This window comes from Vidua macroura, chromosome 6 (genome assembly GCF_024509145.1).
Source record: "Vidua macroura isolate BioBank_ID:100142 chromosome 6, ASM2450914v1, whole genome shotgun sequence".
In the NCBI taxonomy this organism is placed as follows: Eukaryota; Metazoa; Chordata; class Aves; order Passeriformes; family Viduidae; genus Vidua; species Vidua macroura.
Window position 1 is genome coordinate 47,329,135 of NC_071576.1, and position 13,410 is coordinate 47,342,544.

Below are 13,410 nucleotides of genomic sequence, written 5' to 3' on the forward strand. Positions count from 1 at the left end.
TGCATGCTAGACCTCATCTACACATGATTCGGGAGCCTGTGCTTCCTATTGTCACTTCCATCAAGCCCCTGCAACCAGCTTTGCTTTCCTCTGTAAATAGGCTTCATGCCTTCATAAAATGGATGTATTAGTCATGAACAAAAACCAGAAAGTTACTGGGGAAGGAAGCAATACTCAATGTACCACAGTCAATAAAAGACAGAAGGAAAGAAAAATATTAGCTGGAGAGTTCCAAGAAGGTTAGGGTTACAAAGAAGCAAAATATTGGCTCTGACACAGAAAAAGGCTCTTCTGAATACTAATGTGTTCCACACAGCAACAAAGAAGCTATACTTACCTCAAAGGAGATTAAGTAATATATAGCACACCTGAGGAAAGGGAGGAAGGTAGAAAAGAATGGCAAGCAAGCATAAACAGAAAGAGACTAAGGCATCTGAAGTCTTTTTCATATAGCTTCTTCTCCTGCACAAGGGAGATTTATATCTTTTCCTCAGAAATTCAGCATTCAGGAAAGTGGACTTAGTATAACTTCATAATAATACCCTCTTTTCCAGTCCCCAGGAAACTATAATACTGATTTACTGGTCAAAGAAATAAATGTGCCTCAGAGTTCCATACAAGGTCTTTCTGAAGTTAATCCAGCACTAAGATGGATAAGCAGAAGTGGAAAAATACCACAGAAAGTATTTCTGTAGATAAAAGGAGCTTTCTAAAGGCCAATGTTCCTGTCATGATGGAATAATTTTCACTCTCTAGATAAAGAGCTGGAGAATAAAAGTAGAGAAGGTTATAGCACACAACCAGCTCCCTGGGCACCAGGATGTGTTTGCTGGCTGGGAACTACACTTCAATGAAAATACCTAATCAGTTAAATTTAAAACTGGATATATTTCATACAGGATTCATTTCAGCAAATGTTGACATCAACATCTGACATGACAGTCAGTGGAGAGAAACAGTCACCTGCAGGACAGGATTCATCTGTTTCAAAAGCAGTTGGCTAAAGTAGGGTCAGATGAACTATGTTCTAAAATATCTCTTTCTCTTTTCTGTCTGGAAGGAGAGCTCATATAAGTCAGTCAGAGGCAGACAGCTGGGCTATAGGCATCTGAAGCTAATGGTGGACTCAAAGAATCAAAATTACTGCAGAGATGAGATTCAAGTAGACATGTGGAGTTTGCAGCAATTAATCCACTTCTCACTATGACGACTGGAAATCTTACTCTGGAGAATAAAAACACAAGTCTCAGACTTCTATGCAATCTATGTTAAATGGATCAAGATGCAGCCCATATAGTTGTAGATATAGCCTTTGAAATGCAAGGAAAACACAAGTGGAAGCAACATTATTCCTGAGCCTACAGATTGATACAAATAGATCTTAGCGATGTTCAAGAGCATCGTAGGAAAAGTCACGAGACTGACAGTTTTGAATTATTCTCCCTTAGATTCATGTCATCAGAGCTGTCCATCAGTTCCTAATCCTAAGTTTAAATGCAGATTCCAGGAGCAGAGGCGAAGATGATAAGTCCCAGATTTCTGTTAAAACAACCTTTTTTTTTTAAGTGAACAAGGCAAATGAGTCCTTAAATATAACTTAATGATGTATGATGTAGACTGCAAATGTCCCAATATATGGCCTGGCAGAAGAGCTCATAAAGCCCAAACTAATGAGCCCCTAAAAGAAGTTGAACACTAAGCTGCTCCCTTATCTCTCTCCTGACAGGTACTGAATTGTCCTGTAACACAGATGGGTGGGAGTAGGTTGCAAGAACAATCCACACAGCCCAGAGCTCCTCTCCCTGTTCAATTGCAAGGGATTCTCTGGGAAAAGCACAGGCAGGACTGTGTCACCTTCACCAGGACACCAGCAGAGCAGTCCACTGCTGGTCACTGTCTTTCTCCAGGTACTACTCAGGGAAAGCAGCAGCCTGTGGGCAAGGATGTTTCCCAAGCTTCACACCTGGGAAACAATGACAGCTACTCTACACAGACCAAGTGCACTGTGTGTGCACAGCTCTCACCCTGAACTGTGTTCCCTCCATCTGGGAGGGCTGGGCACAGCCAGGATGAAGTCTCTGTTTAGGCAGGAGCATTTACTAACACAGTGATCAGTTATCCCACATGGGCTGAAGCCTGTCTGATCAGCAACCATTTCTTGTCCTGCAGTTGCACAGTGTTCAAACAAATAAAATCAGCCTTATTCAGACCAAATTCCAAAGCAGAGGCTGTTTGCCTGCCCATATTCTAGGTTAATACAGAGGGCTTGATTAACTTCTTAATTCAAAGCAAACTAGACACTGACCTTCTTTGACAAGAAAAAAAAAAAAAAAAAAAAAAAAAACAACAGCACAAAACATAGCTATGGGGAAGCTGCTTTTGGATTCAAAACCAGTCATTTATTAAAACTGAGAGACTGTTTGCCTTTCATTGGGAGAAATAAACTCCAGAATCATCTCCTCCATCATACGTTAGAAACTGTCCAACCTTAACCTCCATTTCAAATGCTAATTACTTGCCAGAATCCTAACCTGAATTTTTCCTAGCTTCCAAGGAGGATAAAAAAATAGACATCAGAGATCTTCATCTTTCCCTTTCTAAATTTATATGAATTATGTAATTGCACTTTTAAAGGACTAGAGCAAACAACTAAAAAAGTAATGCAGAATGAACTAACACCACTTGTGACAAAGCAGGAAAAGAATACTTTTTAAAGCAGAAGAGCACTCTCTCCCTCCAGAAAAATGTGAAAAGAGAAAGTAGAAGACACTATAATTGCATATGTGAAAAATTATTCAATGATAATTGACAATGGGATGTATGGCATGCTATTGCTGAGTTTATGATATTCTTTAAATGATGTAAAGGATACCCAGAGAACAAGGATGGCAGTCATCTAAGAGAAGGTATACCCAGTTAAAGACACCTTCTTACAAAGTTAAAGCTCCCTTCTTAACATACATATCTGATAAATTACATACACATACTGGCAGTGTAATCTAGCAGGAGTGGCTCATGGGCATTTTCTAAAGGCAAAACCTTGTCATTGTGAAAGGATTTATTAATAATTATAAATGAAATCACAATTATCGAAGTTAAGTGCCTGAAAGCATTTTGCCAAAATAATTTTGCTCTGGACTAAAACTCCAACAGTCAAGGAAAGACCAATTAGTTTTCTCATGGTAGGATTTCAGTTTAAATTCAGGCAACTTATATCCATTGGGGTTTGAGGTTTTTTTTTTTAAGGCACGTGGTATACACTCAATTGATTTTAGGACAAATGTATTTGTATTACTACACCTTTAATCAAGACTTTAGAGGAAGGCACTGTGAAGCAAAAGAAAAACAGTCCTTATGCTGAGAGCAACACAATGGTTCCCCAGTAGAAGCTCACAGGAGCAAGATAAATGTTTGTAGCCTCTCCAATAAGCAAAATTAGTGCACTCTGAATGCAAGAACAGGGATGTATGACAAACAAGGAGCTCAGCCTGTCAGAAACTTTGTGTTTGTTGTTCCAAAAGGGTTAGAAGCCACTAATTTAGAGTATATTACAAAAGACAGTGTGGAACAAAAAACAGATATTGGGAGAGCACAAAGAAGGAAAAAGAAAATCACAGCCCCCTGACCAGCATCCTAAGGAGTACTCCCAGCAGTGAGAGCGTTGTCTTGCTAGATCAGGTGGGTTTTGGGAGCACAAGCTAATCTCTACTAGCAGCCCCATGTTACCATCCCTGTAAGCCCAATGGCTAAGGTGTGAGAGAGAGGATCTTTGGAAGGGTTTAGGAAGTCCAAGAGCTCAGCAGGGCCAGGCACAGTGTCACTGCCCCCAGTTTAAAGGCAGACTCAGGGAGCAATTGCGCAGTTCGCTCACGGACAGGCAGCACAGCCAGGTAACAAACTCTGACGCTGTGCACAGCAGGCTGTGCCTTGCTCACAACCATATCCTGCTTTTCTTTGGTGCCAGCAGAAGGAAAACAGCACTACAACAAGCCCTCAAAACTTCATGATATAAAAGCCTGAAGGAATGCACATTACAGAAAGATTTAGTTTGCTGGCATGAAATCAAACGTATAAACCCAAGATTATTCACAAAGATCAAGACAACCTTCAAAGAAGCCAGAAATCCAGGGGGAAGCAAAGTATTTCCAAGCAGTTCCACTTCTCTCACATAAGCCAGGGAATCTCAGAGAGACGGTCATAAATAATGGACTTTATTTTCATTCTTTGCATATACTCTTGCTGATGCAGTGCCTAGTATCATCTGAAGATGCAAGCTGATAGAGACCCATTTTTGGATACTCAAACACACCTTAAAAGGGACTTTTTCTTGGAATAAGAGTGTTTGATTTCTGAAATACAAACTACTGTAATTTACTAATTGCTTTACATAGACTACTAATATTAAGCACTTCTAAGCAGAATCAGATTTGTGATAACAAAAGCCTCTGTAATCTAACAAGGAAAGGCATTTCAGGATGCAGTGACTGAAGGCAGCATATTCAAATTAAGGTACCTAGTTAAACATCAAAGTAACCAGTCATTGAAAGAACTATCCTCATACAGAAAGTCACCATTACTTGATGTCCTCAAAGCAAGACCAGAGGATTCTGCTCAAACATATATATACATATAAATGATCATGCTTAAACCAAAGTTAATGGTTAGATGTTGAAATCAGCATTAATGCAAGCAGCCCTTTCTCACACATTTATTATCACTTGTTCTGGTCACAGCACAATTCAAAGACAATTTACTCAATTGTAAGCAGGTGCATGGAAGTGCTGGTTAGACTAAGAGGCCTATCTCAGGAAAGCTTGACTTGTTTGACAAAACACAGCACAACAGAGGACAGGATCACTGCTTGCAAACACACTTCAGGAGAGGGAGCTGCAAGAAATGCAAAGAGACATTTAAACCACAGGATTATCTTGGTGCAGAAATGACATAAACCAACCACAAACTCTTCTTGGCTGGAGGTCAGAGAAATCCAAGTATGAAGTAGCTGTGATCTGGAGCAGCTTCCCAGTGGGAGAAGTCAAAGAGGAAAAGAAAGCAGATAGAGAGCCCAAGATTCCACAGAAAGGGCTCCTGCCCCATGTTGATCCCTCAGGAGCAGGGAGTCTTACCTGGGACTCAGGCTTGGAAAATCAAGTTGTCTTTCTAGGTCTAAGCTTACACATAGTTCAGTAACTTGGTAACATGCTATCACTGGATGAGAACGGTTTACATGTTTTGGGGCAGGTTTCCTGTGTATTTCTGAAACAGGAAAGGTTTTATTTTCTTTAGACACAAAGACAACTTCTGGTTTTCATCAGCTCTCCTACAGTGTGGGAATAAAATACTGCAAGAAGAGATAATTTAGGATTTAATTTAGGATTTAATCTTGAGTAAAGTGTGCAGTCAGACAGGACAGCAAGAGGAGCTCTACACCAGAGGTGTAGCTGTACACCAGAGGTGAACTTCACACACGTTCCACTGTCAAGATCATTCAGCTCTTATCAACAGAAGGAGGGAGAACTAGAAGGTACTGAAGAATCAACATCAAAGTGCAAGAGATTCAAAGAGCAGCAATGCTCTGCACCAGCTCCTGGGTTATCATTCAGTCTCAAAGTATGAAGAATTTATCCTTCCTCCTACAAACCTGATCCACAGGCCCTGGATTCAGCCATCCCTACTGCAGCACAGTGAAGTCAGTAATCATGGAAGTTAAAGCCAAATTCACATCTACCTAGTAAGGAAATTGTTGGAGCTGCTCTTGCTCTCTCTGCTTCAGAAGCAGTTTACCATAAACCATCAAAACACAGACACCAGGAGTCAGGAGAGCTGGATTACCTTCCTGACAGTTCCCCCCAAGCAGAAGTCATAAGCTTCCCATAACCACTTCATTGCCTCTAACGCCCTCACTCACCCTCTCTGTACACAAAGCTTCCCCTGTTTGGAAAGTGTAAAAAGACTCTTCTGTGCTCAGAACTGTAATGTAAAAACAAAATTGTGCATTAATGATATTTAAACTGATTTAATGAAATGGTTTCAATTCCACCTGTCCTTCCTCCCAACTCCACCCTCTCCTTCGAGAGGGAAATTTGTTTTTGTTAATATGCAGGAGAAAAAGGCAAGTTAAAAATAGCCTACTTTTGCCTTAAAGTTAAAGTTTTGAATAAACAGCCTGAAATAGGAATGCAGTTTATCTGCCCACCAAATTCCTACACTGTTTTCTTGTTCTGCTTTCCAAAATATTTTTTTAAGGATCAAACAGAGACTTAGATGTGCAGAGCTAGTAGTATCCCAGAACTGCCTGCTTCCTTGCTAGTAAGATAACTGGTTTTGGAATGAGGAGGAATGGTTTGAGACTGGATGAACCAAAGATATAATCTAGGACCATTAAGTGCTAGAATATTTGAGCAAATCTCCTGGCATCAGAGGAATCAACATGAAAAAAAATTGAGGAAAAGTTCACCAAGAGAACAGAAAAGCCTTTCTCATTTCCCTTTAACTGTGCAACAGACAAACTGCATTATCTCCTAAAAATCTACCTTGCCAGGAAAAAGCACTCACACTGTTATTCCTATCTTGGACCCAAGTCACATCTGTCCCTGACAACAACAGCTGTCAACACTGAAAGAGCAGGGTGATCAGCCAGCCTTTTCGCCCTGGGCTGGAAGCCAAAGCAAGGGTGGCTTATATATTTGCAGTGCAAAACCAAACAAACTCTCTGTTCCCTGTGCTATGCCATTAGCAAGCAAGCTGATCAGCTCTAGAGAGTATCCTTGCAATCTGAATATTTGAGCCCAAACTTAATTTTCCCTTATTTCCCTTCCACTGTATCACCAGCGAGCTCCAGGTAATGGCATAGGAGTCACATGTACTATCCCAGCAACGCAGACAAAAGCCTCTTGGCAGAGTTGCCTTTCATTCCCAGTTTCCCATAGCATGAGGCATCAGAGCATGCTGCCCTGGAGTGCTACAGACACTGCTACGATACCTGATAGGAGTTACATCTTAGGAAAGGAAACCACCTCCCTCCTCTTACAGCAGACAAGCCCTCTGGAAGGAGAAAGGAAACATCTCACTTTCATCTCAGAGTTCAGAGGGAATGTTTTATAGCTGTCAATCCTATAAAGATCTTATTCATTCACACATCAGGGACAGCAACTATTCTGAGGTAGGCTGTACAGCCATGAAGTAGCCAGGTTCTGAAAAGGACTTTGTCCGGTGACATTTGGAAAGCAAGGTGAAAGACTTTACTGTGACCCTAAAGTAGACACTGAATGTCAACATACAACAGGTAGGCCAGAGGAGTTAAACAGATGAGGCTACACAAGACAAAGCCACATGAGGAACATGCATTGACTTGTGCAGCTTGTTCAGAAAGTCTGATGGCTCAACAAAGGAACAATGAAGTGAGAGCAATAAGTCCAGAGTGATGTGGGTTAGGAAAACAAATGCTTCAGCAGGGCTACCAGCATCCACTCTGCATCCAGCACTGCACCAGGGCTGACCTGCTCTGCACAGAGCCCTGCTCAAGCAGCTACAGCTGCAGAGTTCTGCCTTCTCAAAGATGCAGTAGCCAAATGTTGTAGGACACAAATGTCTTTCACATCACTCATCTGCAACCTCATCCCTCTGTTGTCAGCTGGTTTTAACTGGAGGTGGCTTCCCTGGTTTCAAGAGGGATTCAGCTTTCCCACGGCACTGTAAAGAATGAGAAGGAAATGGACACTGACTCAAGATAAATAGAAAATAGGCAACATGTGCGGAAACAATCCTGTTTTTTCACTTAAAAGAAACCAGCCAAGGGTGCTTCTTAGCAGAAACACAATGTCTCAGAAGTCTCAGGCTCCTGGTACAGCACTCAGCTCAGTCTATCTCAGACTGTGCATACAGCCCCTGCCCTCAATCATACCCCTTTACAGCAACTCTCTTAAGAAAACACCCACAATCACTACAGATTATTTCTCAGAAATACTAATTGATATAAACCAGAATGTCTTTGCCTCAGCCAGTAGATTCTGCCAGTTATCTATCCATGAACCAAGAAGCTGCTCCTTTGAGCAGTGTTCTCCTTCATCCAATACACCAGCACCAAGTGTTTTGAAGTTGGGTACAGAGAAAGGAGCAGAATTCAAAGAATGAAGAAACCTTGGTTGCAATTATCAGGAAGAACAGTGGTAATGCAAAGTACAACCATGGCCCTGATCAATATTCCTAATACAGAAAGTATGCATCTCAGGGCATGTCTGCAGCATTGGAAGAAGTCCTCCAGCTGAGCAGTTGTTTTTTCCTTCAACTCAGCCTCACTTTTAACTACTCTTGATTAAAACTATTACTTTCACTCAATATTCAATTTCTGACAGGTAATATTCTCTACATATGTTGCAAGCTGGCTCCATCCTTACAGCAAAACACAAGAGCTCCCTAGAAGCAAATTTTCTTATTTTGTAAGTCATGTATAATTTATGCATCTGCAATATTGACATAGAATAGAAATATACATTGTGCCAAAATCATTTGCTAAAAGCTTTCAACAGATTCGAGGGCATTTTCCTCTTTAGGCATTGTTCCTCTTGTTACTCCTATTAGTTCTCAGGAGAATCCATTACCTGAGTACAATTAATTCCTGTACACTCAACCTCACAACCCAAAAACCAGACCATGTCAACATTCAATGCCATTTAACTGTACAAGTGTCTAACAGCCCCTTAAGCACTCAGAGGGGTTTTTTTTTGTTGTTCATTTAGTCCTCAAGTTTTCATCAAAATAAATACTTCCACATGCATAGATGAACTCCCACTGTTCTAGTCTTGCAGATGGATTCCACACAGGGCATACTCAACTCTTCCAATTCAGAAGACAATTCAGCTCTTCCAGCCAGGTAAATATTGTCTCAATTGGCTGAAAACTGGAGATGGCCTTGCAAGCAACTGTTATCATTGTTATGCAAAATACTGAAATCACCTGAGTCTGTTCTACTGAGTTATTAGCAGAAGAGAATTATTGACAAAAGAATCACAGGCAAGTTATATGTTACATGGACATTCACAGACAGCTGACAGAATTAGGGAAGCATTTTCTTAATTTCCTTTAGGTGGAAACTAAAAGGGGGAATGAGGATTTTCAAGAGTTTTCATTCCGTTTCCAAATAGCACTGAATTAGGAAGTTCTCTTGCACTGCAGAGAAAATTCCATTACCTCATTTTAAGAGTATATCTAGGTACAGACTCAGGAACACTCCAGCACTGAGTCACGCTCTATTTTCACCTGCCATGCCTATGACTAGATGTCACACAGGTCTTATGTGTTCCTGGCACTCTGAACAAGTTTAATTTTCTTTGCTTTTTCCATTTTTTATTTAAATAAGTTTTTCTTTCTGAAGCTGTTCTCAGGAACAAAATATTTTGTCCAATTCTCATTTTGGCTATTGGATGAATAATCAGAACACTCACCCAAAGCACATAGTCTTTGATCATTTCCCTCACAAGGTATGCAGCTGGCCAGAAGAATTTGCAACTATGAGCTTCCAGTATGAGGTTTGGGAGGATGAAAAGTGTATGTATTCTTTTGGCCTGGGATTCATAAATCAAAGCTTTCTGCAGTAGCAAGTGAACTGACGAAGTATAAATAGAGAAACACATAATTATCACAGATTACAGCTAACAAATCCTCACTGGAGAAAACAGAGTGCGTGCAGGAGAAACTCACTGTAACTGGGGGTTTTGCAGATGACACAGACGATGCAATTGGAAGGAGCTCTTGACCTCCCACAGCAGTAACAGCTGGCTCCTTCAGTGATGCCACTGCAAGACAGAAAACAACAGATTCATGAGTAAAACAGGCAGGTGGTCATCAGGAGTCACTTCAGGAACAAACTTTTCAATCCAGTATTACTGCTCTCACAATCCCCTTCACCTCACCTCTGTACTTCTCCACACACTCTTCAACCTCAGTGGCGATTACTAAAATGAAACTTGGGTCACCAAATAAACATTAACTTACTGGAGAAAATCTCTTCTTGCACATTTTCAATACAGAATTTTAAAAGAAACATTTAAAAGAGGTGATTTTGTCATTGACTAAACTTACAAACTAGTAATGTGAGAGTGAACGTGCAATGCCAAGAAAATAAGGCACATTGGGCATGTAGAGAAAAGTCCAGGTAAAGAGTGTCTACAGAACAGCAGGCCGTGAATTACAGTCCACCATCAGCACAAGAAACAAGTTTTGCGGGTCCCAAGGAACAATGCACAGAAAGCATTCAGAAGAGAGTGTGGGAAAAGATCACTGCAAGGAAAAGTGAAATTGGTAAATACTTCTAAACCTTCAAGTTTCTGAGGCTGACAAATGCCAAGTAAACAAGCTTAGGTTTGTGGAAGCAGTTTATGCAATAAATACCCACAAATAAAAAGCATCTTCTGCTGGGAGTGGTAAAACTTCACCAGGTGATGCTGCATAGGGAAAAGTGAGTATATAGCTATATTTAAACCCATAGAAACATTTGAATCCACAATCAGCCAATGCATAACAGGTTATCTCTACCTACAAAAGCAGCAGTAAGGTCAGAGCTGTAGACCTTTCAAGAAGAACAATCCCTTTCTTTTCCATGGCAGCTGTATAGTTGGTAATGAATTACACCACTGTTTTGTACCACAAGATTTTTGCTAGTGTATACATTTCCTCAGCATTAAGTTTGGAACTACAGATAGATTTTATAGTTAAGCACAGTGGAATTCAAACCATAAATTATGTAGAGTTAAAAAGCCAACCTCTAAAGAACAGCTGTTCCATCCTTAGTGACCACACACAGCTGAGACTGTGCTTTATCTACCCACTTGAAAGACACTAGGTCTGTAGATCAACTGTGCCTGGCTTGTCATAGTTTAACTCCTACCTTTTTTGCTGTTGTTTGTCTGGGTTTTTTAATCTTGTTATTTCAGGTGTTTAATGACAGTAATTTCCAGATGGTCTAGAAATCTGACACACCAGCAAGCAGGCTACATCCCTGTTATATGCAGGAGTGTCACTGTCTGATATTTTATTGTTATATAAAGATTCTTCCTATAAAAACAAACTCAATCATGAGGTAAGAACAAGCTAGAAGCTCTAGTAAAAACAATTCAAACAAATCCTTTTTTCTCCATGACTTCTGTGGACTGATATTGGCGGATTCAAGCAGGTGCTCTTGGCAGCTACAAAAAAGAAATCAAGTTAGACAGACCACTGGCCTGACCCAGCCTTACCATTCATTTGCATCCCTAGAGAGTGCAGTAAACACAAGCACAGATGCACAGGAACACACTGCACACGTATTTTTTCTATAGGAATGCAGGAGGAAGTCTGTATCTACACTGCAGTCACACATGCTTTCAACAGAGCTAAGGAGCAGCTCAAGAGATAAGGCAAAGAAGATGCAGGAGTATGCACACAACACTGCTGCAGCAAGCCTGGGTAGTTATGTACAGCCTGATGCTTAATGTTTTAGCTTTCAGATTTTCCAGATTCTGTACTGCATTAGTATATAATTCTGAACTTCATATAAAGCGTTAGCAAGTTCTCCTTACAGTTTTGTCAGACAAAATAATTATTTTCCAGCCCGAGAACCAAGAACATGGTTGCAGCTTCAGGCCCAAAAAGTATAAACAACAGCAAATTGAGGAGAGCAATCTGGGAGGACTAGACTTCATGACCTGAAGCTGTAATTGGACAATTAACCCCAACATGTAAATGGACCAAAACTTATAGAAGTGTGAAAATGTGTGACCCATCATCCATCTTGGGTGTAGCCATGGTCGGGCTCTTGTACTGCCCAAGGTGTATCCTTTGATGGCCTTTTAATAAATACCTGCTTTATTCCTTTACCACTGTCTAGCCTCTGTTCTAGGTAGCCTCTCAAGGCATCAAGCCCAGTACCACTATATCACCATCATGCCCATTAAACAATGTTATGAGAGGCTGGGCTGATCAGACTGTAGCCCTGCCTCCTGAAACAGAGGTGCTCACTGCCGTCAGAAGAGGCAGTACTATACTCATGAGAGGACATGACCTCAGTAGGCTGCATCTAAATCTACTCAAGTCTAGAAGACACCCAAAATCCTCCTCTTTGAGGAGTATTATAGCCATTGCACAGATTTCCCTTGACCCATTCAACATGTGAGCCTAGGCAACTAAATTTTCAGCAAAGAAGGTGGTGATACCACCAGCAGAGAGTTCCAGGGCTCCACTTCCCTCTCCAGAGATGACCTGCTGTATAACCCCAGGCAAAACATTTTGTCTGCTTGTGTCCTGTCTTTATTCTCAGGCTGGGTTTTTTCCTGTCTCTTCTTTTACAAGTTATCCATATCTAGTTATCACGCGTTGCTGAGCAAAATGGGGCCTCTATGTTTTAAGTTTAGTAACAGAAACCTCAGCTGCAGTGGAACTCCAATTATAGCTACAAGACCTCCCTCAAATCCAGCTACTCCAGACATCCTGCTCCAGAGACCAGAGGCATGTTTTCAATCTTTTTGTCCTGGCTTGTGTCAAATGCTTCCAGGCTCTCTGGCATGTCCCACACCACCTGGAGTCCATCTAAGAAACTCCCTGACAACTCCCAACCATTTAAAAGGTTGTTTTCTTTCAGACTAATTTCAACAAGTTCTTAGTGGAGGAAGCTATAGCTTAACAAGAGCGGGTGAATTGAGTCCTAATGTCAAATTCAAACTGATCAAAAATCTGTCATAGACAGCTCAGCTTTCCAGGAACTTGGACACTCTGAGTTAGATGAAAGCCCTGCTCTCCAATTTTCTTGCTTTGAAATATCTAAACTCACTTTTCCATTCCTCCCTTGGCATTCCTGTCAAATAGAGATCAAGGTGACTTCCTGCTGTAACACAGGACAGTTTTTCCTTAGGGCTTGTATTTATCCACACACTGGTCAAGGAACCCAGTTTCTAGATGCAGGACACCTCTCAGTGCTCTAGTACTTTCTAGAGCTTGCTGCTACTTCAGAGCATCACACAATAGTTTGGTTGGAATGGGCCTTAAAAATCATCTTGTCCAACCCCCCTGCCATAGATAGATTCACTTCCACTAGACCAGCCTGCCCACAGCCCCATCCATCCTGGCCTTGAACACTTCCAGGGATGAAGCAGCCATAGGTTCTCTAGACAACCTGTTCCACTGTCTAATCATCATCATTCTTCCAAATACTTAATTGAAATCTACCCTTGTCCACTTTAAAACCTTTGCACATCATTCTATCACTACACTCCCTGTTCATCTTTCCTGCTCACCCGCTAAGTACTGTAAAGCTGCTATAAAATCTTCCAGGCTGAACTACCCCAACACCCCCAGCCATCTCAAAGGAGAGATGCTCAAGGCCTCTGGTCATTTTTGTGGCCTTCCTCTGAACCCATTCCAACAGGTCCACATCTTTCT

General features: G+C 41.1%; 1 protein-coding gene across 24 annotated transcripts in view; it reads right to left on the reverse strand.

Annotated features, from left to right (window-relative positions):
• TSPAN4 (tetraspanin 4) overlaps positions 1 to 13,410 on the reverse strand; it is a 413,364-nt gene that overhangs the window by 336,418 nt on the left and 63,536 nt on the right. For 20 of the 24 annotated variants that reach the window (XR_008437696.1, XM_053981277.1, XM_053981253.1 and 17 more), the window contains one exon: positions 9,700 to 9,794. Coding sequence is in view for 11 of the 24 variants with exons in the window: in XM_053981253.1 (XP_053837228.1) it covers positions 9,700 to 9,794 (95 nt within the window). In the remaining 13 variants the exon portion in view is untranslated. Of the gene's footprint in view, positions 1 to 6,982; positions 7,136 to 9,665; positions 9,795 to 13,410 lie in introns of those variants that run through there. The other 4 variants (XM_053981279.1, XM_053981271.1, XR_008437700.1 and 1 more) reach the window with 3 other exon arrangements.